We start from the raw sequence: 26,506 nt of genomic DNA, 5'->3' as shown, positions 1-26,506 counted from the left end.
ACAATAGTCAGGGTGACCCCACAGATAACCTCTAATTGACTGTGCAGGGACACTTCTGGAAATCAAAGACTTATTTTAAGTCTTCTACAGTTCTTCTGCACAGGAGGGCACAGGAATAGAGAAAAAAAGGCTCACAGGGACCAGGAGAATTTATTTCCTGGGTTTCTCAAGTGTAAGAACATGGATACACTATCTATGTGAATAATGACCATGTATGAACAACACCTGCAATGGATTCTTCCCAACATAAAGGATAATAGAATTGCCAAGTTAGATGGATATGGGCTTACATGTAGCTTAAAACTAACCAACTAGTTGGATGGCAAGGTGCTGTGGGCAGTTCTATGTTCATGCTGCCTGCACTCTGACCCACCTGAAGGCAAGCAACTCTTACCCAAAAAGTTTCAGCATCAAGCTCCAGCTGGTACATAAGGCCTGTCTCTGGACTAACACTTCCTTTCTACTTCCCTCCCCACAGACACTTAAGGAAAGCACAGCTTCATTTTAAGAGCGTCTGCTAGCAGCTTTTAAAAAAAATTTTATGCCAGAATACAGGCAAGCCTGGAGTGCTCTCTGTAGTAGTGAAGCTGACTGTATTTTTAGAAACAAATAAAGGAACAAGGTGCTGAAAGGCTCCTGTGGATAAGGCAGTGTCAGAGTAAGTGCTACACACTTGATCTGGAGAGCAAAGGGTAGCACAAGGAGTGTTACCCTTGCTTGGGCAGTGCCTGGTTAGAGGAAACGAGGGTAGACAAATAGATACAAATACCACTGGATAAACTCCTTTAAAAATACTTCACAGCTACATTGTTTTATGTGGTCATAAGCATTTACTGAGCAAAAAATAATTTCTAAAATATGCCACCTGAAGAACATGCCTATAACAGCATACAAAACAATGTGGGGGCTTAGTATTTGCACTCCTCTAGTAATACACTTACTATTATTTTTAATATTTTATAGTTAAAATTTAAAAAAAGAGAAAAAGCATTTTATTTCACACAGTAACTTATAAATCTCTCTAATGTTCACAAGTTCAAGGATGCAATTAGAAAGAGCATTTGAGATATTGCCACCAGAAGGCAATGTAACATACCTCCCAAGTTTAAAGTTATATATTTTTTGCTGACTAACCTGTGGACTGGATTTTAAACTCGAAATAGCTCTTGTTCTGATGCAAAGGTGCATTGGCTAAGCAGCCTCCCGTGCCACATATTCTTCTGCCATTTTTAACAATGACGACGTCTGTTCCTGCAAGAAGAAAAAAAAACCCACAGAACTTCAAAACATTTTTAGAAATCTGAAAGCAGCCCTCAAAAGCCATAAACACTGAGACCCATTTTTATTTCTTCTGCCCCAAGTAAAAGCTTCATTAGTCTGTGAGAAATATGATGATGGGCCATGCTTTGAAGCAAGAGAAGGAAGGTTGTCTATAGGCTAGTTCATCTTTCCACTAGGATTTATTTATTTAAAATCTGTAAGCTGATCTAATTTTCACCTCTTGGGCTTTATGGCACCATGCTGATTACAACCTTTGCTTAGCCACATCAGAAGCACAACTTACAATTTAGTCAGAAAGGGTTCACTGTGAGACCAAAGCCCTGTACTCTGTTCTCTAACATCGGAGAAAAAGCATTCTGCAACAAGAAGGAAAAGCATATCGGGTAGAAATGATTGATGGAATTGCAAGGTGTTTAGTTAGTCTGTGAAATAGGCCTTCTATTAGAAATGTGCCTGCCAATGCAGAGAGAGAAAAAAAATCCTCTGCTAAGTTTTCCTTCTCCATTAGACGACTTCATCGTAGGCACTGTTGCCATGGCCAAGCACATGGGAGGCTGTGGCTAACAATTGTGCCCGAGCACTGGACCGTACCTATTCCTCCCCTGCTCTGCTTCTGCTGGCCCAGACCCCTCCTCTCCCCATCAAAGCTGGACATGGTTCTGTGGATAGCTCATGCTAAGGGTGATCCTCAAAAGAGCAGCAGGGACCAGACTCTGCCCGGCCTGGCTCCTTCATCTCCACTGCCCTAACCGGAGGTGGAGTCTCGGTCGTCCATGGAGATGATGAGGGAAAAGCTGGACGTGGCATTAAGTGCCCTGATCTGGCTGATACGGTGCTGTTGGGTCACAGGTTGGACTCGATGAGCTCAGAAGTCTTTTCCAACCTCAGAGATTCTGTGGTTCTGCGAACTCAGCCCCTGGGCTCCGCACCACCCGTGCCCATCCTGACCACGACAGCCGGCGCCCCTCGGCACCTCACACCCTCATCGTGCCCATCAACTTCAGCTCAACCCAAACTGCTTCAGACCACTTTTTAACCAAACTTCCTGACCTTTCCCCCTGAAAACTGCCAAGTCCTGCTAAAGAACAGCCCCAAATCCTGCTAAAGTAGCCCCAAAGCGACTTTCCCAGCGCCCCGGGGCTGCGGCCCCGCCCGCCGGGAGCCGCCCGCCGGCGGCAGCGGCCCTGGCCCGCTCACCCATGCGCTGCGTGTCCAGGTGCACGGCCGGCATCTCCTTGAGCGGGATGTGGCCGGCGCCGCCATCCCGGCACCAGGAGAAGCAGCAGAACACGGAGGCGGCCATGGCCGGCCGCACCCCCGCACCGCGCAGGCGCAACGGCCGCACGGCCCCGCCCCGCCGCGACATGGCGGGCGGGAGCGCGGGCTGAGCGCTATAAAGTTAGATTTAAAAAGAATATCAATATTAACGCCCCGTCTTTGCTCCGGACAATAAAATCCAGTGGGCGCCGAGTGCAGTCCCTGCTGCTCTTTTTCCGCAGTTGTGGCCGTGGTGTGAGGCGACCGGCGCAGCCTCCTAAAGGGCGTGTTGTACGTATGTGCATGCATATAAAGGATAATTCATGTACATATGCATACATACGTATATATAAACAGAGGCTACTGATTATGATGGGCAGGTGGTAGATACGGCATCAACGAACTTCACGCGTGGGAAGGGACACCATGGAAATTTACTGCTCAGTTATTCCTGGCACCAAGCAGCAAGAACCCCGTCTATTTTCTTTCTTTCTTTCCTTTCTTTCCTTTCTTTCTTTTCCCCTCCACCTTTCTCTTTTTTAATTCTTGGAAAACTCAGACACGGCTCGCTGAAATGAAAGGTTCACACAGCTGGGCCAGCAGGTGCACCTGTGAGTTGTTCTTTCTCCTTATTTTCCAGATCTGTCCATCTCTGAGTCTTAACCCTGAATGTTTGAGGAAGTACTCTTTGCCTCTAGAGTACTTCTTTATATGTTCAAAATTTCTAATTTACTCAGTTAAATTCAACTACAAAGACTGCTACAGTGTGCTGTCATTGCACTTATAATTTTGTTTTGCAAAGCTTATTTTGGGGCCAGCTTTGTGTCCCTTTCACAGAAGCAGAATACACGTAATTCGAAAAGCTGTGGCATGACTTGTGGTCTTTGAGTTACACAAGCATTTCTATGTCTATCTCTGCATTCCCACAGCACATACAGCATCCCGAGCAGGACCCACAAATTGGGCTCCAACAAACACAGCAAATATTGATAAACATGTCAATAGAAGCTTACCTGTGTCCACTTCACATTATTATTTATCTACAGAAAAATATCAAAAGAATGTTGTGCCATGACCTGTTGATGTAGAATATTTTGCAGACAGCAGGTAATTTGATTACTTGCATCTGAAGGCTCATTTATCTCCAAACTAGTTTGGGATGAAACTGTTGTTTCTCATTATTTCAGTTTTATTTATTTCAGCATTTATTTATTTCAGGTGTATTATTTTGTGGCATTTCATCTAGAAGACATTTTAACATTATTTAACATTTTATTACAGTATGAAGTATGATGTCAGTAATGTAACCCATGTGGTACTGTGTTATCTGTCTTGTGGGGGCCAGGGGGTTAATACAGATATTGAGAAATCCTTGTTAAAGGAAACTTTCATAGTCACATACTGTTCTGGATGGGCTGTATCAGTCACACTTACCCCTTTTACTTGAAACATGAGGTGAAGTGCTGTCTTTCTCAAAATTGTGCCTAAAACCAATCTGATTTTAAGAGCAGCTTTTAAATGTTCTTCCTTTTTTTTATTGGACTTACTGTTATAGCCCATAAACATTTGGGGTCAAGAGCTCACTTCCTTAAAATATGCCACATGGGATTAGTCTTGAACTTCCAAGAAGTAAGTATTAGGTGGAAACTGATGTTTGTTTATTTCATATGGAGGGCATCGGGATTCTTACTGGTAGCTTGTTGTTCAGAAATTTAGTCTCATTTAATTCACTGTGGGATTTTTATTGCCTGTGGGTTTGTTACAGTAAATGATAAAAGGTGTTAATGTAGTTTTAAAAAGAAAAAAAAAAAAAACTTAGATAGAGACTTAAGCTCTAAATTACTCCCTGTCCCATTTTTCTCTGCCCCTCTATGTCTTTTCTTCAAAATGAGCACTGGGAACACAAACACATCTCACCACATGAAGTCAGCATTGCCAAATCTGTGGGACTCAAGGGGGTGAAGCTTTGGGGAGCAGTGTCTGCTGTCAGTTTCCTGTCCCACCACTTTCTTAACTGGAGAGGCTGGTTTTACAGGCCAGCAGACTGCAGCCCTCGTGCAGGAAAGCACACACAGCTGGGAAAAGTTGCCAGTGCTGCTTTTGAGCAAGCTGATTGCAGCCCCTGTGTGCTTGGCAGGCAGGAAGCCTCGGGGACCAGCTCATCCTTGCATCCATCCTGTCTCCCTGCAGATGCAGAGCCCGGCTCCTGAGCACCCTGGCAGCAGCTGGTGGTAAGAAATGTGGGTTACTCTATGCCTTTCTTGAAGGATGAGGTGAACAACTGCAGCAGGACAGCACTGTATTTGTAAATGTTCTTGTCAGCCTGTTTAGAGAGTGTGTGTACACCAAGAGCTTTACAGTGTACAAGAGCTGCCCCAAAGAAAAGAAGATCTTGTCTTCAATATTTAGAAGCACAATTGTACTTGGTAATCAAGGGTTAATTCAGCTTCTGCCTTACTTGAATGTTCATTTCTTTCACTTGGGGAGGCCAAGTATTTTGGACCCTCCCACACTGAATGTGAAATTATGCTTAGCATGCCTAGACATGTTTGCTGCTTGCAGCATTTTAACTTTATTTCCTTGAACAGTAGCAGCAGAGACATTTTGTCTGGGAACCATGCTAGTAGAACATGACCACTCCCCTCCATTTCACAAATGCAGACTTATTTGGAGGACCTGCTGAAGGAAAATGATGGTCATTGAAGTCTTTCATTCTCTGCCTTAGAGCTTCATTCACAAAATACAACTGTCTCTCATTAGCCCTGCAAAGTACATCTACTGGCTTCAGACCAGTATGTTTCAGAAAGGTTCCTTGATATGCCAAATTTGCAGGAGAGGGCAGCTCTCCCATTGTGGCAGCACACATTACAACAATGTAATACATGAGTAATCTGTTCTCAGAAAAATAATTCCTCTTTGTCTTGCAAATCAAAACCAATCGGACTTGCTTCTCTGCTGCCACATGCTTTGTGGAGGCATTTACACCTGTGAAAACCAATGAAAAGAAGTAGTTATTATGTATGTTGGAATGGATTTAGTAATGTCTCTGTGCAGCTTGCACAGAAGTAAATGATGGTGCAGGACTGGAAAATCAAGGTTTGTTTATTGAAAGCAGTCCTTCCACTCCCAGGGTCGGGCCTGTGGTTTGGAAGATGATACAGACAAGGTCTCAGATGAAAAACAGGTTGTGCTTGTACTTTTGAAATCTTCAGCATAATGTAGTTCTTGTGAGGACTAACATTCTGTAGGAAATCCTGTGTTTTACACAGTTAATCTGACACTTGCCAAATCATAGAAGAAATTACATATGGAAATTAATTTTGTTCCTTGTTGTTCTCTTTGCTTTGGAGTCACTTCTCCTTTCCTCTTTATGCAATACAAGCAAAACCCACTGGAGCAGAACTTTGATCTATAGGCAATTCCAAACCTCATTAAAACTGACAGGCACACTGGCCATGCTTTGTTCAGGAAGGAGCAATTAAGTTCTTTTATGGCATAAGATAGCTAAAAACGAGAAAGTGCTGCCCATGGCGCAGGGGTGCACGGCCAAGTGCTAGGATAAGCTAACTTGTATGAACAAGCACTAATTTGGGGAAAGTCAGGGAGACTTTTCTAGGGACTGCTTGCGAACACAGCAGCAAGAGCACAGATTGGTTGCAGCTGTGTTTGCCTGTGTGCATGTCCGGGACCGGAAACACCACGCAAGAGCCAGCAGACAGTGGGAGAAGCAGTGGTGTACAGCCCTGAGAAAAAGCCAAGGGACAGCTTCTTCTGGGCAAGCATCCTGGCTGGAGCAGCAAACTTGGACTGCTGCACAGTTCTCCCTCCCATTTGCTTCCTCTGCGTGCAAGGAAATGGGACGTGGCTGTACATTCTTTGTAAATAAATAGGATTTCGCTAAGGAGCTGACTGAATTCATCATCGATTCCCCGCCATGTCCTGCCACAGAAAAATCTGGCAAAGTGCTGAATATTAGTTAACTCTGTGGGTCAAAGTTCTGTATGCAAAACTACAGAGCTTTTCAGTATTGCTAAAATAGTCACCAGAGACCCTATAGATATTAAGGCAGTCTCTGAAATTCAGACCTCGAAACAGGAGTTGATCATTTCAATCGCTGATGATACTTCATGGATTTTTAATGCCTGGTATTTCTATAATCCATATTAAAAGTAGCTTTTATGGAATAATAACAAGAAACTGCTTTCTCTGATCCCTTGTTTGGAATGTTTAATATAGTCCAGATGTATCTGTTGAAGAGAAGTGTAGTCAGATACAATATAATGTGAAACATTTATATATCAGTAAGGTGTTTGATATACAGAGCTGTTTTGAATTTATTTATTTATTTTTGTTATCTTACAGTGTCTTCTTATCAAGCTGCTCTAAGCTCTTGCAGATTTATGTCCATATTTAGGTCCCCACAGCAACCACATTATCCACCTCAGACTGAGAGTGTGCTCACCCCAGCACAGCTGGATAAAGCAGAGTCCTTCAAGAAGTCTCTGTCCTGAAGCTGGAGTGTACTCTGTGTGTGCTCTGACACCTCTGTAACAGGACGGGAAGCCTTAGCCTTAGTGGGAAGGCAGGTTTGCAGCCAAGGATAAGACTGTAAAATGCCCTCAACTCACCTCTTTTCCTCGGAGCTTCACCCTAGGAGACAATTACAAACCAACAGGTCTTTGGTTCAGAGGTGCTTTACTGATATGCAATATAAATTTGGGAGGAAAAAAATGCTGCTTTTAACTCCAGCTATATTTATCAATCAGTTCTTCTCCAGCAAAGCACAGCGGGTGCCTGGAGCCTGGAATGAGCAGCTGGTGTGGCCGAGGGCAAGGCTGTGTTACTTTTGGCAGCAGTGCTGGCAATAGCTGGCTGGAAGCATTTGTGAAATTATGGCCTGTGGGGGCACTTCTGGTTTATGCTGACGTGTGTGCAGGCTGCCACCGAAACAGGCCCGCTCACTGGCTCATCCTGGCACTGGTGTTTGTTCGGCTGCAGGATCAGCTGGCTGCCAAAATTGATCCTGCTGGAAACTTTTTTTTTTTTTTAATAAACTGGATTAGCTTTCAGCTCTGTTGGCAAGCTGCTCTGGCTTAACGTGTGGCTGCACAAAGTGTCGAGCCAGCAGAGAGGAGGCATCAGGAAAGCATGACTAAGGAAAGGGGAAAGGATGGAATGATGATTTTTGCCAGTAGCACAGTCTCATCCTGGCTTAACCCCCAGAGAATCTGCCTGTCAGGGTAGAGTTACCTGTTACAGCTTGAGTCACGTTAATGGCTTGCTTCCACTGAATGAGAAAAATCTTGTTCCTCTTTTCCTTGCTCTTCTGATGTTAGACATGGTGATTGTCTAATCTTGCGTTGGACTGATTTAACTTGTTGAATCAGCACAAAACTCACCTCGACAAAGAAAAAGGAATAGCCTTCTGCTGGCTGAGTGGGTGGAATCAGCTTGGAAAAGCATCTGCAGAGGCAGGCAGAGCCAGGACAGGCAAGGGGAGTAGTAGCTGTCAGCTCTGAGGTCGCTGACTGAACCAAAACCTAAAGCTTCAGTCTCAGAAATCTCCTGGCATAGTGCTTATTAGAAGAGCCATGATCTGGGTTCTCTCTGTAGTTTAAAGATGACAGTAGACAATTGCCCTTTGTCCTACAGCAGATAAGGTGCTTATCTTGAAAATCTGGAAATTGCTACTATTGTATAATTCCTTCCAAATTTTTACCCTTGTATTTTCAACCTTCCCATAACTAAGTGGCATTTATCCTAACACTTCCTTTCAAGCTGGGCCTCTCCTTTGAGCCTAGATTTCCCTTGGCTTTGTTCATCTATTACTACACAGTTCTACAAATGTTCATTTCCATCAGCCAGAGCTTTTCCCTGAAGCTTCCACAACTGGCCTTTGATGCTGCCTTGGGAAGACACTGCGCTCTCAGATGCAGGAATGCAAGCTCATAAACAAACTGCTACTGAAAGTGCAGCTATTGAACCAGAGTTAAAAATGTTATATGAGAAATCTAAAATGCCATGTTGTTGTTAATCTTTAACCATAAAATTACAGAGAAGATCAATAGGACCAAGAAATTCTTGATATAAAAGTGGCTGTTGCGAAAGTGTAGACAAGGAGTACTAAGCAATTGTAAATGCACAAGCATAGGGATATCACTTGAAACCAATTTAGGTGCCTGAGGAAAACTACCTGGAATTTCTTGTTTTTATTAAACAGCAAACAAGATGCTGGACAATTAAGAAGAAACAAGCAGGATGTTGAAATACATCTGAAGGTCTCAGTTGCTTTTGTGCAGCAACTCTACCTCCTGGGGCTGTTCTCCAGTGGATAGTGGAAGAAATGCCTCAGTGTGTGTAGGCACTCTGAAAGGGATTTTCAAAAATGCTTGTCCTTGGTGAAACTGTTCCCATTGAGTTCAGCAGAGCAGGCAAGCAACTTGGGTGGGGCAGCAAGGAGAGGTGAGGAGTAACTGACTGCAGTAAATTGGGGAGGCATAACATTGGCACGTTATTGAGTGGCTTTTAAGATCCAGATTCCTAAATAATAAGAAGAAATATGTCAGATGTGGGAGGAAGTTTCATTTGATAGAAATGTGGTCTGATTTGTGATGTTCCTTGTGTAGGTAGTCCTGGAGGTGTAGAGTCTCCCCTGTGCTGATGAGTGATGTGACTGCAATGGGTGCAGAGTGGGGGAGTGAAGGGATGCAGGAGTGAAGGGATGCAAATATACAGAGTATGTACATTTGAGAACAGCTTTTGATATAGTATTTCACAAAGTTGAAAATAAGTTCAGTTTGATGTGAAACCTGTTCTGTTGACTGTGAGCTAACAAGTTTAAAAGAGATACCCAACACAAAGGTCCTCTGACATCTCGGCACTTCCAGACTCCGTTTCATAGACCTGTAACTAGAATGTTCTTTCAAGGGGACATTGGATCTCTTCTGCTGCATCTCCCTGGGACTAGTCAGTGTTATTGTGGAAAACCTGCCAGGTTTTACAGGCCACGTTAACTCTCCCAGTCATTCTCCAGCTGGAAACGGTATAACCAGTGTGTTCAAGCAAATAAGAATGAATCGCTATTCTTTTATGAAGCACACAAGGCTATCTGTCTCAAATTATGTTTTCTTTTAAATAAGTGCTTTCGGGAGGTGGCAGATGCCCAGCAGGATTGCCACCCAGCAGCGCCCCTCCTTAGGCTGTGCAACGTGCGCCTGTGAGCTGCAGGCTCAAGTGTAATTTAACAGAGTTAACAAACAACAGAAACCCGTATATATCTCGGCGGAGGCACAGGCTGCAGCCTCGGCCGCCGCCTTAGGCAAGCAGCATCCACGCCCGCCTCTGTGCCGGCAGCTCCGGAGGCTCTCGTGGCCGCTCGCAGGCAGGCGGAGGAAGGGAAGAGCCGCAGCACCGTGCCCCGGGGCCGGATCGGGGGCCGCGGGCCAAGGTGGGTGGGACGCGGGGCAGCAGCTGCGGGCCGCTCGCTGCGGCGGGCAGGGCCGGGCCGGGCCGGGCCGGGCGGCGGGCCCGGAAGGCGGGCGCGGCCGGCGCGGGAGCCGTGCGAGTGACGAGGCGGCGGGTCTGGCTGCCCCGGCTGCCCGCGGCCCTGGCCCGCCATGGTGAGTAGCGCGGCCCGGGGCGGCAGGGCGGGCGGGGGCGGCCGGGCGAGCGCAGGCCGCGGCTTTGTGAGAGGCGGCGGCAGCGTCGGCCCGGGGGACGCCGCGGCCGGAGGCGCCGGCTCCGCTGGCAGCCGCCATCCGCCCTGAGCCCGCTGTGCTTCGCGGACCCGCAGGGCTCCCGCCCCGCTGCCGTGCCGCCGGAGCGCCGCGACCCCCGCGGGGGCCAGGGCCGGCGGCGGGCTGCCGTGCCATCGTCGGCGGCGGCTCCCCGCTGGAATGGCAGCGGGGGGCTGTAACCGGGAGCAGCCAGGGAACCTCTGCCGGGTAAAGGGACAATGGGGGTGAACGCGGGGGCCAGCGCTGGGGCCGGACCGCCCGGCCCTGGGGGTGAAACGGTGTTCGTGGGGCTGTGGCTGCACTGAGCACAAATTGCTCATTTGTACAGGCCTTCCTGCCTTTCTAGAGTCGGGTTGGGTCTGCCTGGTGCTCCTGGAAAAACTTCTGCCCATGAAATACCAGGTTTAACGCATGAGCAATTTAGCCAGGTCTTTTTAGTTTCCTGCATTGCAACCTTCCAGTAGCTGAAAGGGACTACAGGTGAGCCAGAGAAGCACTTCATACTTCAGGAACTATAGTGACAGGACAAGGTGTAATGGGTACAAGCTGAAAGAGGGGAAATTTTGTTCAGATATTGGGAAGAAATTCTTTACTGTGAGGCTGGTGAGGTTGCCCAGGGAGGTTGTGGATGCCCCAATCCTGGTAGTGTTCAAGGCTGGGTTAGGTAAGGCCTTGGGCAGCCCAGTCTAGTGGTTGGTGTCCTGCCCATGGCAGGGGGAGTTGGGACAAGATAATCTTCAAAGTCCTTTTCAGCCCCTTAACATCCTATGATCCTATGTTACCTACTGCTCACAGAGGTCAGTTCTTCCACATTAAAATGTATACAATGACCCTCCATTAGATTAGAGTTTCTCTCAGTGGGGTGAACAGGGTTAAGATCATTGCTGCTGGAAGGAGGGTCTTCCATTTCGCTTTCCCTCTGTGTGGCATTCATTTTAAGGCTGATTCAACACACCACTCCAACAGAAAGCTGGTGAAATTGCTCACAGGGGGTCCTGACACAGACTGGGGTCCTCACCAAGGAAGGGAGATGAGACCTCTCCTGACTAGCTCAACTACTTGTAGAAATGTAATTTGACTTGGTCAAGTCTCATTTAGAGCAGTTACACACCGTTGCAGGAAACTTGCAATTCAGGAGTTACCTTTTTGTTTTGTTTGAAGCCTGGGAAATTCTGGTTTTGCTTTCAGCATGCTGCTGGCTGATAAACCCAACTTCTGTGCTGAGAAGCATGCTAAATGAATTTCTCTCTGGAGTGTGGGAAAAAGCTACTGTGGTTGTTTTTGCTTTTATGGTTTGATGTTGTTTGCCATTCTTCTTCCTAATGATAAAACTGTGCAAGTTGCTGTTGCTGATGAGTGACATCTGTTGGATTTGTATCCAGAGATGTTTTTGCTCCATGTGCGACAAGCAGGGAATTCCAGAGCTACCCAAACGTGGGTAAGAAGTTACACAGAGGAATTCCCAGTGGAAAAGTTGAAATGTTGCTAAGGAGTGTTTCAATCCACAGATGATTTACTGTCTGAAATTAATATCCTAAAGAAGATAGAAATTAATCTGTCCAACCAGTCATACAAGTCTTCAGTATTTTTGATTTGGCATTTCTGGTGTTGTAAGAGGGGGAGGGAGGAAGTTTGTAGACCTGCTTTTTTTTTTTTTTTTTTTTTTTTTTTTTTTTTTTTTTTTTTAATATCCAGTGTTTTTAATGATGTTGTACAAAGGTTTTGAAATTCAGTTATATTTATAAAGCATAATTATGTAATTCAGTAAGTGGGGTTGAAATGCAACAGGACAGTTTTAGTTGGATCGTGAAGCCTTTTTGTGTATGTTTTTTGTATTTTTAGGACTGTGAAAATCCTCAGTGTTTGAGTGTTTGTCCTGCAATTTTGATGGAAAGTGTTATAGTAAGCATTTTCTGCATTGGCTTGCAGTTCTTGCTGTCAGGCATGCAAAGCTGTTTTTCCAGCTCCCTAACTGGGAAGTAAAATCCTCCCTGGTAAAGGAGATGGACCAGAGCAAATACTTTCTGCCCTGTGCATTTCCATTTACTAAGAGATGGAAAACTGTCATTTTAGTTTTGTAGTTATTATCCTCTTAAAACATGAGCAAAACTGATCTTTGTGCTGCTACTGTGGCTAAAAGCTATAAGTACAAGTTGGAAAGAGGGAGTTGCTCACAAAAAAAGAAGACTCGAGTGGAGGGATGAAATTATCATCTTCCTGTCATCCCATTATTTTTAGCACTAAGAAAAAGACGGAAGAGAAATGTTGCTTTGAGAGCATGAGAGATGCTTCACAACTACATTCTCCTCACAGAAAAGGAGGTTTCTGAATGGGATTTGTGGACGTATGGGAAACCCATTAGTTAAGAATTATTAGGCCTTTTCTCTGGGACTTTGTCCCCAGTTGTAGTGGCAGCTTCTTCTACCTCCTGACTTTGTTTCTGAGTAAAAAAGCTGGCAACTTTTCCGAAGTCTGTTTTTTCCAACAAGCACTGAGGATATGTGGAGGACCATAAGCACATAAGCATGGTTGTGTGACAGAGGGCGGGTCCTGCTGGGGCAGGGCAGCACTGTTGTGAGCCAGATTCCCTTTCATTGCTGGGCTTGTAAGTCAGCCTGGAGGCTCGAGTTTAGTGTGCCTGTGGCAAGAGAAAGGTCAGGTCCTGGGCACCTCACTGAAGGGGGCTCCCAGCCCACCACAGGCCACAGGCCCCCCATTTCCTGAAGGGCTCTAAGGGCTCACTGCACGTGTGCCAGGAGCAGCAAAGGGCGTGAAAAGTGAGGGGATGTGTACTAGGGAAACTCAAAGGGAGGGGATCAGGCCTGGCTTCTGCTGATCCCTGATATCAACCGTACACAGTGGCAGGACTGGCGGGATCTAAGGACTGGTGGTTTTTTCCTTCACTTTCTCTATTTTCCATCTTTACTCTCTCCTCTTGTTCTATCCCAGCAAGTGCAGCAATCGGATTTTACCCCTTGCTCTGTGCTGAAGTTTGCTGGGAGAGTTGGGAGCTTGGGAAAGTTCTTTGTAAAAGTTAAGAGCTTGTTAGCCACCACTTCTACAACTAAATAGTGGGATAGCTGTCAGAGTTAAGGTGGCTGTATAATAAAGGATAAGAGTGCCCTGACACTGGACTGCTGTTTTTGTTCAGCCCACTGACAATTTCTACTGAATTTCCAGGATGTGACAACCCCTCCTCCTCACTTAAAAAGCATGGGAGGTTTGCTTACACTTCCCAAGAATGGCTTTTACTGTGAAGTCTCACTGGAACTATTGGTCCTTTTTGCAAAGGGAAGTCAGGACTGACCTCACCTTTCTTCCTGACAGCGAACTTTGCTTTCCTTGAATCAGTGATATTGATTTTATTGCTCTTGTCCTGTGCAGCATGGATCTTCCCTTGCAGCTCTATTCTTGGCTCCCACGTTTTCCACTTCATATTTCTTTGAGGGGACAGAAACCCTAGAAATTACATCAAAACTAAGAGCTCGTTCACATGCCTTGATGTCACAGCAGTACTTTGATGCACTTTCCTGTGATGTCTTTCAATTTATAAAAGGAATTTTATTACATGTATATGAATATATGTTGTATAATTTGGAAACAATTTATGCAAGAGAAGCATCCTTCTAATTATAGCTCAGAACTAAGTGTTTGAGAGCTTTGGATGATACAGACTGTCACCTATTTTGGTCTTTATGAGCTATTTGTTTTCTCAGAGTGTGCTGTAAGTTACAAGGTGTCTGCATCTGAGAACTTGGCTTTAGTTAGAGGCAGGGGGAGGGTAGTGCACTGGGTCCTTTCACTGAGATTTTCGAGTAGGAAGAATTACACAACAGATATTCTTCCTGTAGGTTCTCTCCACAGAAAGAAATTACTGAGGCATGAATGCTGTGAGAATGGGATTGGAAATAGACTACAGATGAGTAAAAATGTTTAAGTTTTGTTTCATGATGAATTATCAAGGACTATGGATAGCTGTTATTTGAAGTATTTTAACTTTGTGCTGAATAGCTCAATAGTAACACATTCAGTTGGTTATTTAAAAGTGTTGCAGGAGCAAGAGAAAAGCTAATTCTTAGAGTCAGTGGTGACTCTCCTTTGGCCTTGCAAGTAGAGCGAAAAGACACATCATGTATTCTGTAGCAGCAGAAATACTGCAGCTGGGCTTTTTCAGTCACTTTTAGTACTGTCTACAGTACCAGTGTGTGGGGTTTGAAAGTGGAAGCTTTGGATGAGTGGAGCAAGTAGAAAGTAATCAAATCTTAGCAGGGTGTATTGGCTGGGTATCTTCTATGCATATCCTGTTTCTGTGTATTACATCAGCAAGGAAAGATGTAAGCCTTGCACTGTTATTATGAGTACATGAGTTATTTTCTTTCAGAATCCTTGCTGGGATTGCAAGCATTCTTTTCCAGCATTTCTAGTTGAGAGTCCAAAAAAATGGTTCTGCCTGAGCATTGCACCATTCTTGTGCCTGCCATTTGCTGGCTAGATACCACAGCCAAGGGGGACTGGCTGCAAAAACCCAGCTGAGGCTCTGTCTCAAGGATACTGGAGGAAAAAATGCATCTTTTTCTCACGGAGATGTCTCAGATGGAAATTGGCTTTTGTATGGTCTCCTTGAAGGAGAAATAAGTTTTGTGAGTTCTGTTACCATATTTTTTCTCTTTCCCAGGATATGATGGAGCTCCTAGAGGAAGATCTGACCTGTCCCATTTGCTGTAGCCTGTTTGATGATCCTCGTGTCCTGCCCTGTTCGCACAATTTCTGCAGAAAGTGTCTGGAAGGAATTCTTGAGGGAAATGTGCGGAATGTGCTTTGGAGGCCATCCCCTTTCAAGTGCCCCACATGCAGGAAGGAGACTCCTGTCACTGGAGTCAACAGCTTGCAGGTCAACTATTCCCTGAAAGGTATCGTGGAGAAGTACAACAAAATCAAAGTAACTCCAAAAATGCCCGTGTGCAAAGTGCACAGCGGGCAACCCCTTAACATTTTTTGCCGGACAGACATGCAGCTGATCTGTGGGGTTTGTGCCACCCGTGGTGACCACACAAAGCATGTTTTCTGTTCCATTGAAGAAGCTTATTCCCAGGAGAAGCGGGCTTTTGAAACCTTGTTTCAGGGCTTTGAAACTTGGCGTTGTGGAGATGCCCTCTCACGGCTGGATACCTTAGAGACCAGTAAGAGGAAAGCTCTGCAGATGCTGACAAAAGATTCTGACAAAGTGAAGGAATTCTTTGAGAAGCTGCAGCACACACTGGAGCAGAAGCGAAATGAGATTCTGTCTGACTTTGAGACCATGAAGCTTGCAGTGATGCAGGCCTACGACCCGGAAATCAATAAACTGAACACGATTCTGCAAGAGCAGCGGATGGCTTTTAACATTGCAGAGGCCTTCAAAGATGTGTCTGAACCCATTATATTTCTGCAGCAGATGCAGGAGTTCAGGGAAAAAATCAAAGTGCTCAAAGAAACCCCTTTACCTTGTTCCACAGTGGACATCAGTCCCACAATGAAGAGCTTTGATACCAGCCAGTGGAATGGAATAAAACTTGTTGATGTGGACAAACTTTCCTTGCCTCAGGAAAGCAACACTTTCAAATTCAAGATTCCCTCAGTCTTTTCGCGCAGATTTATAGTGAACTCTCTTATTTTCTTGCTCATTCTTGCTGTCACCAGAATGTCCTTTGTGGAGTCAGTCATTGACAATCTCCAGTGCTGGAAATCCCAGTTCCTTACAACTAGTTTGTCCTATCTGGCAGATACCGTGGAGATAGCAGATCATGCAGTCTTTTACTGGGAACAGATGACAGATGGAGCTTCACTTTTAAGAGAAAAGTGTAAAAACTATACTTTGGTTGTACTGGATAACGTCGCACAGTTTGTGTGCAAATATAAACTGTTGTGAAGTGTCTGCTGGAATATAAGAACTAAGAGAGATCTGGGGAAGAAAACATGGAACTTCTTTAATTAATTGGTCTTTTCAGACTTCCAGTGAAAACATTCAAAGATTCAAAATGATTCCAAAACATTCATGATGTTCACATAGTTTGAGCACTGCTAAAGCAGAAAATGAAATGGAGCTTTGAAAAACACTTTGTGGATTCTTCTTTCAGTGATTATGGGAATATTACTCACTGTAAATCATTTTTCTTACCAAAATATAGGGAAAAACTGTATCTTTAATTTTATGTTAATTTGATGTAACTGTAGAATAAGACAAAAGATTGTAGTTAAAAAAAAATTCTAACTGGGAGATTGTTTGGAAAGAGGAAGAAGTGTTGTGATTGAGGTGAGCACTCTGCTGACAAGTTTTCTGAGGACTGCCCTTCCACCGCAAAATGCAGTGTGCATCATTCACATTCTGGAATTTGCTTCTATCTGATGATGTTACTTCTCTCTGAAATAGCTGTATGTTTTGGTTTGGTTTCGTGGGGTTTTTTTTTTTTGTTTTTTGTATAACCAAGTGCTATATTACTCTGTGCATTCAGATTACATGTTCTGTAAAAAATGTATCTTCAGGGCAAGCATAAATTCTAGAGGTAATGATAAGAACAAGCTGCAAGACGGTATCTGCTTTGCAGATAGGTCATACTTTGCAGTTTACTTTTCCAACATCAAATTGTTGGGGTAGATTGGCTGTGTTAGATCCATGTTTCTCTGAAGCCATACTTAAAAACTGGCTTTAACATAAAGAACTTAGTGCAATGAAAGGCAGGCAGGGGTCTGCCACAGGAAGACAGCTTGGGCTTTAGCCCTGCAGAGGTGGCAGGTGCAACAGCTGCTTTCCTGTCCCTCTCTGCCTCTCCAGATTGCAGTTCCAAAAGCCAAAAAAATGATTGGATGATTCCTGGAACAGGTTGTGTGATGCAGCAGGTATATGGATGTGGTGGTGTTTGAAGAACCATGTATAGATTCTTCTCCTGTTACTATGTTTTTGTGTATCTCATTTCAGGAGCAGTTTGTATTGACTTGGCCTTAGATAACAGTGATTTAAAGGGAACCTTAAGCTTGAATTCTCTGAAGTGCCCTTCTTTCGGAGCATATGGTACTGAAATGTCTTGCCTGAAGCACATCTAACCTCTTTTGCAGTGGTCCTGTGAACAGCAGTGTATGGAATGAAAATGTTGAACTGACATTTCTAGAAAAGAAGCATAACATGTGCCATGCTTTGGGAATATTCGTTGGCCTCTCTCAAGGTTTCACAGGTTGTGATAGTCAATTCACTGTATTCCAGTAGTCCTTGCAAGCTGTTCATTTCAAAAATAGAACATTAAATTCCAAGAATCAAAGCTTCCAAGCAACCAAACCCAGGAAACAAAACTATTGTACATGATATTTACATCTTTGTTGCCTGGGAATGCTGTTGCTGCTCTACACCTCACTCCAAACACTTGCTGAAAGCACATAATGGTTCTTGCAGCTGCCTTGCAGTTTAGGAAAGATCAAGTCTCAGACATGTAGATCAGAGAGCTCCGATTCCTGAGTGGCAGAGGTAGCCATGAGTAGTCGGGAGTTGGTCACTCTGAGTGTGGGAGGTGTGAGATTTGTAACGCGGGCTTCTACCTTGCAGCGGTTCCCTGAGTCCAGGCTGGCACGGATGGTGAATGACAATGACCAGGAATTTAAACTGGTGAATGGAGAGTTTTTTGTGGACAGAGATGGAGTTTTGTTTGGTTACATCATGGACTTCTTGAGGACTCTGCAGGTGTCCTTACCAACTGACTTCTCAGACTATCAGAGGCTGCAGAGAGAAGCAGAGTACTATGGACTTTACCCGCTGGCCGACCTCCTGAGCCAAGAACATTTGCTGAAGCCAAGGCTGGAGATCTTGGAAGTGCGTTTTTCTCTCCAAGAAATGCAGGCCTTTTTCCGGATCTTTGGTTCCTGCAGTACCACCATTGAGGCCCTAGCTGAGCAGATCACTGTGTTTACAGGGCAGCAGTCAGGACAGGGCTGGAACAGCCCCTTTTCTTCTCAGAAACGACTCGTTCCACTTCCTTTGGAAAGACCCTCTCATCACGATATGGTTTTTCTGTGTGGTACTGAGTATTCTGCTGGTGACCAGGTCGTGGCCAGGTACCATTCATAGAGTGACTTCTCATCTCACATGTCTTTGTGACTTCCAGTTCATGAAGTGCATGCTATGTGCTAGCAAAGCTCATTTTAAAGAAACTGAAAGGAATATGTTTCCTTCTTTCTGTTCAATGTTATCTTTTTCTAGTTCTGAAACATACAGTTTAATTTGTTACATTGATTTGCCTATTCTTCAGCTTTCTAAAATACTGTTCTTGATGTTTGCTTATGAGCTCTCTCGGGTTTTTCTCTCTCTGCCATTTTTTCCTCACTCACTTTAGAATTTGACAGTATCACCTTCTAGAGAACATGAAAAACACAGTCAAATGAAGCAAAGGAAACAAAGAAGTAAAGTACTGGGGGGAAAACCTAAAATCTCCACTAGCTTATGGTGAAAACGCTTTCATATGGAAAACAGGAAACAGAGAATGGCAAGAAGGATTTAAAACTCCAGAGGAACTGAGACAGTATTTCAGGGACTGGAAATATTTTATAGAGCTTTTTATTAGGGTGAGGGAGAAGAGACAGATTATTAACTACATGCTTCACAGTGGGTTTTCTTTAAATTCAGAGCCAGGTTCTGTTTTTATTAAGATAACTGTGTATCAGTAATCTTTGTGATACCAGTATCATATTCTAATGACTACTTAGGGTTTTTAAACTATCTTTTGCTGGATATCTCTATTGTATGGAGACATGTTCTTACTATATAAGAAAATGTTAACCTAATTTGTCCTCTGTGGCTGTTAGAACATCTGGAATTTTATGGAAATTTCACTGAAATATTTCCAAAAGGGTTATTCTGTTTGGATAAAAGAAACAACACAGCAGTCTTTTGGTTATTTTTTAGAGAAAATAAAGTTTATCTTTCTTCCAGCTTGCTTTGGCTAGGCAAGTAGAATAAAAACTACTTTGCATTTGTGAAGCAAATATATATGTTTTTGTGCCAAACCTTAACTTTGTAACATATTACTAATTTTAATGGACTAGCAATTTGTTGAGTAGGTTATGGCAACTTAAATAGTGAGGAAAATATTTCTGATTTTTTCATTTATTTCTTTGGACTTGGTAAAAATTTCCCTCTGCAGATCAATAGAAAAGCTTGAGTAATTAAGTCAAATTTGATTATGTTGCCTTGCTGAATTTCTATCTCTTTAATCTTTGTGGTGACATGGACTTTTTTGCCTTTCTTGTGCTTTCCATGAATGTTTGGTGTACTTGCCTGTGAACTGTGGAACAGTTTCACCCATCAGGTTATATATTTTGTAATAGTATTTTTACCTGACTTCTGCTCCTGAGAATGTCTGGTATAGACATCTGGATAGATTCTTACACTGTACTTTATATCAAAACTTTTGAGGCCATGTGAAAATGATTTTCATATTTGTTACCACACAACCTGCTGTACAAGGTAACTTTGTAATAAATGTCACTATTTGGAGAGAGAGAGATTCTGTGCGTTGGAGAGTGATGTTCTTGGGGTGAACATGACTGCTGTCCGTCATTTACTCCCACTTGAAAAATTGTTGCAAGTGGAGCCTGCTGCTCCCTTCTCTGTTAGGTGAGACAAGATGGGGGTTGTCACAGATATTTCTTAAGAAAGTAAGTTTTGTGGCAGGGGAGGGTGTGAAAGAGAAGCACTTCTTCCCCAGCACATAACTGGATGAACAGAGAATTACTCTTAATGAAGAAAAGTTGTCCTTAAAGGAGGAAAAAACTACCCGGAGCCTTGGTTGCTGTAAACACAGAACAGCTGTGCTGATCTATGCTGTCAAGAAGTAAAGTGTGTTGTAACTGCTTTTTTTTCTTTTTTTTTTTTTTTTTTTTCTGATTTTAGGTATGTTTCCATAAAGCCTGACAATAGAAAGCTGATTAATGGTACTAATGTGCTAGGCCTGCTGCTTGACAGTTTACTCAAAGATGGATTTCGTCTCATAAGCACCAGGACAGTGGCCAGTGAAGAGAAGGTTGAATGCTACACTCTTGAAAGGATGAAGAGGGCAGCAGGCCTTGCCATCATGGTGAACCAAACTGCAGGGAGCTCTGGGGTAGCACAAGCAAGGAGAAGCCAAGTGCAGAAAGGGAAATAAAGGCTTTTCCTTCCATCTTTTGAATGTAGATTTCAGCATTTCCAAGAGTTGTTTTTGTTTTTTCTCTGTGACTAAAATTTAGATGAGGACTTGCAATGCATCAGCCATCCCTTCTAGAAAATTGTTTTTATGTTATGTGCTAATCTGCAAGTAGATTTTAAAAACATGGTAATCCATGAAGAATTAACATCTTGATGCAACTGTCATCCCAACAGTTTGGAGAAGTGGCTGGAGGGGAATGCAAACCCCAAGGATTGATCAATGCTTCCACTCACTGACTCTCTTGCAGTTGGCTGACAGCAGCTGTGCTGCCATGTGCTTTGTGAAAGCTGTCGCTGAGGTCTGTCAAATAACATGTGACTGTCTCTTGCAGAACACTCCTCTGTCCTCTCCTCCCACTCTGGTGGCAATAAGATGCTCTTCAGTTCTGAGAATTAAATTATAAAGATCTTTGTGAACAGAAGGTCAGTTAATTTTTAGTGCTTTCGCACTAAAAAGGATGAAAATATGATAAACAGATCTTCAGATGAAAGAGTTTGTACAGTGTCAAACAAAATAGTGCAAAGGATTTTTTAGCACTTGTTAAGTACAACAGAGTTGGAAGGCTTAGCAGAAGTGGCTTTAAGAGCCTTGGGAATGTTAGTCCTGTACAAAGCTTTGTAAAGATGCCAAAATTAGCTCAGGTACTGAGAGAGGTAAGTTAATGAAGCTTTATAAATTAAAGATCTTTTGTCCTTCCATCAAGCAAGGGAAAGAAGATAGCAATAACTTCAGGGATCCATTAGTTGCATCTCTGTTTTGTTGCTGGAACACCACCATTTTCCCAAGGCTTCAAACAGCCAAGGAGAACCACTTTGGGCTTTTCTTGGCTGACCAATTAGATCTGGCTTTTCATTAGTTTTAAAATGTGAATGCATTACTTTATTTGCAGCAGTTGATAATGGGGGTGGGACTCAGCCATCTGTTTCTTGCCCTGAGTTTCAGTGAAATGGATCTTCCCAGACTGGTGGTGCCACTGTTGAACACCTCTTTCCTTTGGCTACTGCTCTGAGGCATTTCAGCTTGACCCACGTTCAGAAGCTCAGCAGAAACAGTGAAGTTGGGTCTTCTTTGCTTGTTCTAGAGCTGTTCAGGTTGAGAATAATGTGATTATGGGACTACATCTCCTAAGCTGCATACAGGTTATGTAATGTAATAAATGGGAATGTAAGAGTGAATGCTTTCACTTCAAATGGGATTTTTTTGGTCAATAATGTCAATATGTTCATATTTGTGAAGAGGTAAGGTATTTCTTACAGTGAGAACCATCATTCACTGAACAACCTCCCCACAGATGTGGTAGAGTCTCCATTGTTAGAAGTTTTGAACAGGATGCTAAATGATTTCATGGAGGCTCTGTTTCACATGAAAGGCTGGCCCGGATGATCTTTTGAGTTCCCTTCCAGCCTGGCCTGTTCCATGATTCTGTGGAGACCTCCTGTGAAGGTCTGTGCCAGAAAGCCTATCATGGTGGGCTTTGAGGTCAGACCATTGTTGGGTGACAGAGCAGACAAGCTGTGTGGGGTGACTGTCCCCACAAGTTGCTGTGCTGCAGACAATGCTCCTTGTTTGGAAACTATAATGTTGATTATTGGGTGAGTCATTGACTGTGGATATTGTAGGTGGAGGGACTAGCCAATAATAATGTGAAATGCGAGACAAAAAAAAAACAAAACAAGGCAACTTCTTACACAGGGAAACTTAAGAAAATAGGCTTGAGGATGTATTTAGACATGGTGTCCTAAATGATCACCAATAGCAATGATCTAAGCTGAGACAAGTTTCAGAAGCCCTCATTGTAATGATTACATTGTTTCACCTACCGCAAAGGTAGGGACTTGGTTTTCCTTGCTGCAGCAGTAACTTTGAAAATTGAAGTTTGGATGCCAACTTTTTTTTCAATAAAGTGGAAAAAAAGACAAAATGCTTCAATTTTTAAAGAGCCCTGAAGTTTTAACCAATGCCATCATCCATGTTCCATGATTTGGCAAAATGAATGTTTGATACAACCATTCCAGTAACACTTTATGATGAGCTGAACACTTTCTGGTTCCCCTCATGGGTTAATTTTTATCATTTTATGAATGCAATATTTGACCCTGGAAAATATTCCAGTGCAAGTTGCTGTCATGCAAAGAGCCATATGTGCTTTGCCTCGCCCTTGGGTAACAGTGTGCTGTGGCTCTGTGCTTCTTTTGGAAGCAAAGCACATGACCATCAACAAGCTTGGGTTCCCAGAATTCTTCTAGCATTTATTCTTACTTAGCTCTGAACTGAGAAGTCTCACCTTCTGTCATTTTGTGTTCCTGCAGAGAACATGATTAGGTTCTTACACAATGCTTTCACTTTGTTGTTTTGTTGTTGTTGTTGTTTCTTTTTACGGCTAGTTCCCTAAATAAGTTCGACAGCATGTGTGTGAACAACCTGATAGAAATCTGCTAAAAGTGTCTGACTGATACCAGTTAGATACCCATGACTTTAATGGAAGATTAATTGAATAAATTAATTTAATTTAAGCTGGTTCTTCAAGGAAAGCCCCTTACTGGATTTCTTTATACAGAAAAAGGAAACAGTGATGGTAGAGCTCAGGTGTTGTGTAGCTCTAAGCTACAACTAAATAGCAGTAATTATGGAGGAACAGGTGAAATTATGTTCATTTCCAGACTAATTAATATAAAAATAGCACTGATTTACTAGGAGAATCTTCAGCTAGCCTCTACCTTGCAAGTTATTTATACTACTGTAAAGTGTTACTGGCCAGGATGGCAATTTTTATGTGCCCTCTTTGAAGTGGCATGCAGTGTAGCCTGCAGGCACCACGGCAGGAATTTAGAAGTAGTGGCAAGTACCTTCCCTTCTGAAGCCCCAAACAAGCAGGGATGCAGCAGAGAGCAGGCTGTGTGGTGTGTGCTCAGCAGAGTTGTTCACACAGAAGAGAACAGCTGTACAAGTGAATTTGGCTGATAGGAACTACGAGTCTGAGTGATTTTAAAAGCTGATTCATCAAAACCCGATTATGTGCTAAACCGAGTACTTACACCCAAACCTTGGCAGGCAATTCAACTCTGGTACCTCACAACACAATCTCTGCTAGACTAGCAGTGTGTTGTAGGTGACTTGGTTGTGCTTTGACAGAACCAAAAGCTCTGATTGCTCACATCTAGCTCTAATTTTGATTAAATGGGAATGGAGTTTTGAGACATTTAGACTTTTATTTTCCAATAATTTGTTATCCCTGACATAATCCACTTCTTCAAGTCTTTGCTAGCTTTCTCTAGAGAATTCCTATTTTTCCTGTGAAGATGCAAAACTTGCTGATTTCAGTGAACTTCACTGCTGTATTTGCCTTTTATTCTTTACTGGATTCAGCAGAAATGTGCAAACTGTTCCCCTGCTTGTGATGCTAGAAAGGGACTGCCACAGTGCTGGGGCAGCCCCCTCACACACTCACAGTGAGCTCTCTGTGGCTTTGTAACAGGCAAGCAGACCGAGCCCTAGGGGAAAAAGAAACTGAGTGTGAGGCAGCACCATCATCCTATCTCACGCATGGGGACTGCAGTTTACATGGCAGAAAGCAGATCATCCAAAATGAGGTGATAGCTTGCAGGATTTACAAAAGGCAGATAATTCAGAAAAAAATGCCTCATTTGCTTTACACTTTCTAGTTTTAATCACTTTTCCCTCCTTTACAGTTGGGTTTCATCCCATGTTTCTATATTCAAGACTGTCAAGGGCTTTGCTGGTACAATTGTGTGGTGCCTGTTGGATGTCCCAAATGCACACCTCTTCCATCCCCCTGTTCTTCCACCTCATTGACTTCCTTTTCTAGTAATTTGTGACATTTTTTGTGCTTTCAAGTAATTTTTGCCTGCTTCTACACACATTGGGAAGTTTCTCTTGATCTTATTCCTTTCAGGGATGTAATTTATTTACCACTTGAATTGTTCAGTATTCTGCTGATACCAGGAAGGACAGAGTCTATTGTGAAATATCTTCTTGTTCTTTGGGTGTTGATTTCAATGACAGTTCATGAGGGTTTTTGTTTCTTTGGGAAGTGCTGTCACTGTATTCTTATAGGTTCTGCAGTCAGCACTCATGTGATTGTATAAATGATTAAGAATAGATGTTTAAATAAAGCTCTAGAAATCGATAAAATAGACTAAGATACTATTTAGACTAAGATTGATCTCTTTGCGTTGGCCATAGTACTGGGAAGGTTTCCCCTTTACTAAATAATTCCAAACCATTTTTCATTTATCTTCATAATTGGATTTCATGGAAGTAGTAGAAGATTCTCCCTACAATGGTGTATATGAGGAATTAATAGCCATAGGGCAAAACCGTGATGCTGGACTAACTGCATCATGCCCAGTGATAACTTCTGTTAACTTTGGAGAAACTTTTCTGCTCAGTGGACTCTTTCCAGCTTCTACCTATTTTGATTGATTTCCAGCTTTACAATACTCAAAAATAAGTCCCTAATCTGACCCGAACAAGGCTGATGTGCTTTTGTCAGTCTCTTGAGTGAGTAAGCCTCAGGTACATCCAACACAACCTGAGTGATATTTTGTTTTGATCCACAGCTTAATTCAGCACCAGAAAGCCACCAGAGTGGATCAAAAGTCCTGTTTGAGTTCACAACGAAGCATTCATAACTTTGAATACATTTTTTTTTAGAAGAAGTTGTTCTTAGATTGCTGGAAAATGTTACTAAATATTCATTGAGAAACAAGCTGGGAATTATCCAAGAAGAGGAGGGAGACTCTTTGCCTCTTACTCCTTCCCTCTGATTTGCGCTGAACCATTGCCAAGCTTTAACTTTACAAGGTTTATTTTTATTGATTTTCAACAATAAACAGTGCGAGTATCTTCAATAAAAGATTTACAGTGCATCATGAAGAAATTCAACTCCCTACCAAATATTATATTGATCTATTCCCAAATGCTACTGAAACAGCCTATAAACCCCCAAATGAAGTCCAGTGTTGGAGAACTTCCTCTCTCTAGTGACAGATGCATATGACTGTTATGTCTTCAGAAGACAATAAAAGGGAAGGGAGTGACTCTGCTTCTTTGACCATATCTTCAACAGGCCAGTTAAATCTGTCAGCTCAATGTAATCCACATAAATAACGAAGTTGGGAGCCAAGGGAACTGCTAGTGTGTCTGAAGATTCCCATTCTTTGAAGCTGACTTTCCTGCTGCAGACCATAATTAGTCACAGAAGATCTTGTTGTAACTAGTAAATGGATGGACCAACAATGATTTGAATAGTCTGGTTCTGGCTGGAGATATGCCTGGAGCCCTGAATATTCTCAAATGGGTGGGTGAGATGTAAATCACTAGTCATCATATAAAATACAAATAAATCTGACTTCTATTAAAAAAAAAAAAAAAAAAAAAAAAAAAGAAAGAAAAGAAAAATAGAAGAAGAGAAGAAGAATGTCAGGTTTTTGGACCATCACGTAGCTTCTGCTGAAATAACCTCCTGAAGTGTGATCTGATGTGTAAATTTTTCCAAGAATCCTTCCTCCATTTCTACTGTTTTCATACTAATGGAATGGTTCAATAATTGGTGTCTTCTTTCTGGTCAAAAGGATGATGAATGTACCCCTAAAGGCTGGAAACAGTAATGTGTACAAATCTGCTGTAGAGTGTTAATTTAGGGCTTTGCTTTCTAAGCAAGTTACTGTTACAGCAGTCAGCTGAGTGCTTGCTGAAACTATGAGGAATTAAACATTGCAACATTGTTCCATCCTGATTTTCCATAGGAAAAAAAAGGCAATAGATTGGAAACATCAAGTCTGGGGTTTTGCTAGTGCTTTTGGAGTCAGGAACTGAGTTTGAATTTCAAAGGCAGTTTGTAGCTTTCATTGAGGGCCTTCTGAAAAGGCTGGTTTATGGATTTTGTTTTTGTTCCCCAGTGATATCAAAACTGAGTAATAAAATAATTGCTGACATACTGGTTTATTTACAATGTTGTATTCAACAATAAACAGAAAGCATGCTGATCTTTCCATCCTTTAA

At 42.9% G+C, this 26,506-nt stretch overlaps 3 protein-coding genes across 8 annotated transcripts in view; 2 read left to right on the top strand and 1 right to left on the bottom strand.

Annotated features, from left to right (window-relative positions):
• The window catches only part of SPRYD7 (SPRY domain containing 7), a 9,876-nt gene extending 7,130 nt beyond the window's left edge, over positions 1-2,746 (bottom strand). The window contains exons 1-2 of the mRNA XM_056484433.1: positions 2,479-2,746; positions 1,135-1,251 (exon numbers count right to left, since the gene is read on the bottom strand). Of these exons, the coding sequence (XP_056340408.1) occupies positions 1,135-1,251; positions 2,479-2,647 (286 nt within the window). The 5' untranslated portion in view covers positions 2,648-2,746. The remainder of the gene's footprint in view (positions 1-1,134; positions 1,252-2,478) is intronic.
• TRIM13 (tripartite motif containing 13) lies at positions 2,737-19,801 on the top strand. Of its 5 annotated transcripts, none has more exons than XM_056484378.1 (3): positions 2,746-2,829; positions 4,574-4,769; positions 14,950-19,801. In XM_056484378.1, exon 3 carries the CDS (start codon positions 14,953-14,955, stop codon positions 16,180-16,182), a length of 1,230 nt encoding a protein of 409 aa, XP_056340353.1. In that variant the 5' UTR covers positions 2,746-2,829; positions 4,574-4,769; positions 14,950-14,952; the 3' UTR covers positions 16,183-19,801. The 5 variants fall into 5 exon arrangements, with proteins under 5 accessions (XP_056340382.1, XP_056340353.1, XP_056340362.1 ...); XM_056484387.1 differs by having other exon boundaries at positions 2,815-2,829; positions 4,676-4,769; XM_056484407.1 differs by lacking the exon at positions 4,574-4,769 and having other exon boundaries at positions 2,737-2,829.
• KCNRG (potassium channel regulator) lies at positions 17,776-26,506 on the top strand. Of its 2 annotated transcripts, XR_008839816.1 has the most exons (3): positions 17,776-18,353; positions 20,188-20,904; positions 25,063-26,506. XR_008839816.1 is itself a non-coding variant. In XM_056484420.1 (2 exons), the coding sequence occupies exons 1-2, from the start codon at positions 17,776-17,778 to the stop codon at positions 20,438-20,440; spliced, it is 831 nt and encodes a 276-aa protein (XP_056340395.1). In that variant the 3' UTR covers positions 20,441-22,157. The 2 variants fall into 2 exon arrangements, 1 of the variants encoding a protein (XP_056340395.1); XM_056484420.1 differs by lacking the exon at positions 25,063-26,506 and having other exon boundaries at positions 20,188-22,157.

The sequence above is a fragment of the Oenanthe melanoleuca genome, chromosome 1 (assembly GCF_029582105.1).
Source record: "Oenanthe melanoleuca isolate GR-GAL-2019-014 chromosome 1, OMel1.0, whole genome shotgun sequence".
NCBI lineage: Eukaryota > Metazoa > Chordata > Aves > Passeriformes > Muscicapidae > Oenanthe > Oenanthe melanoleuca.
The sequence above is the reverse complement of the archived record's forward strand: the minus strand, read 5'-3'. Positions and strand labels throughout refer to the sequence as shown.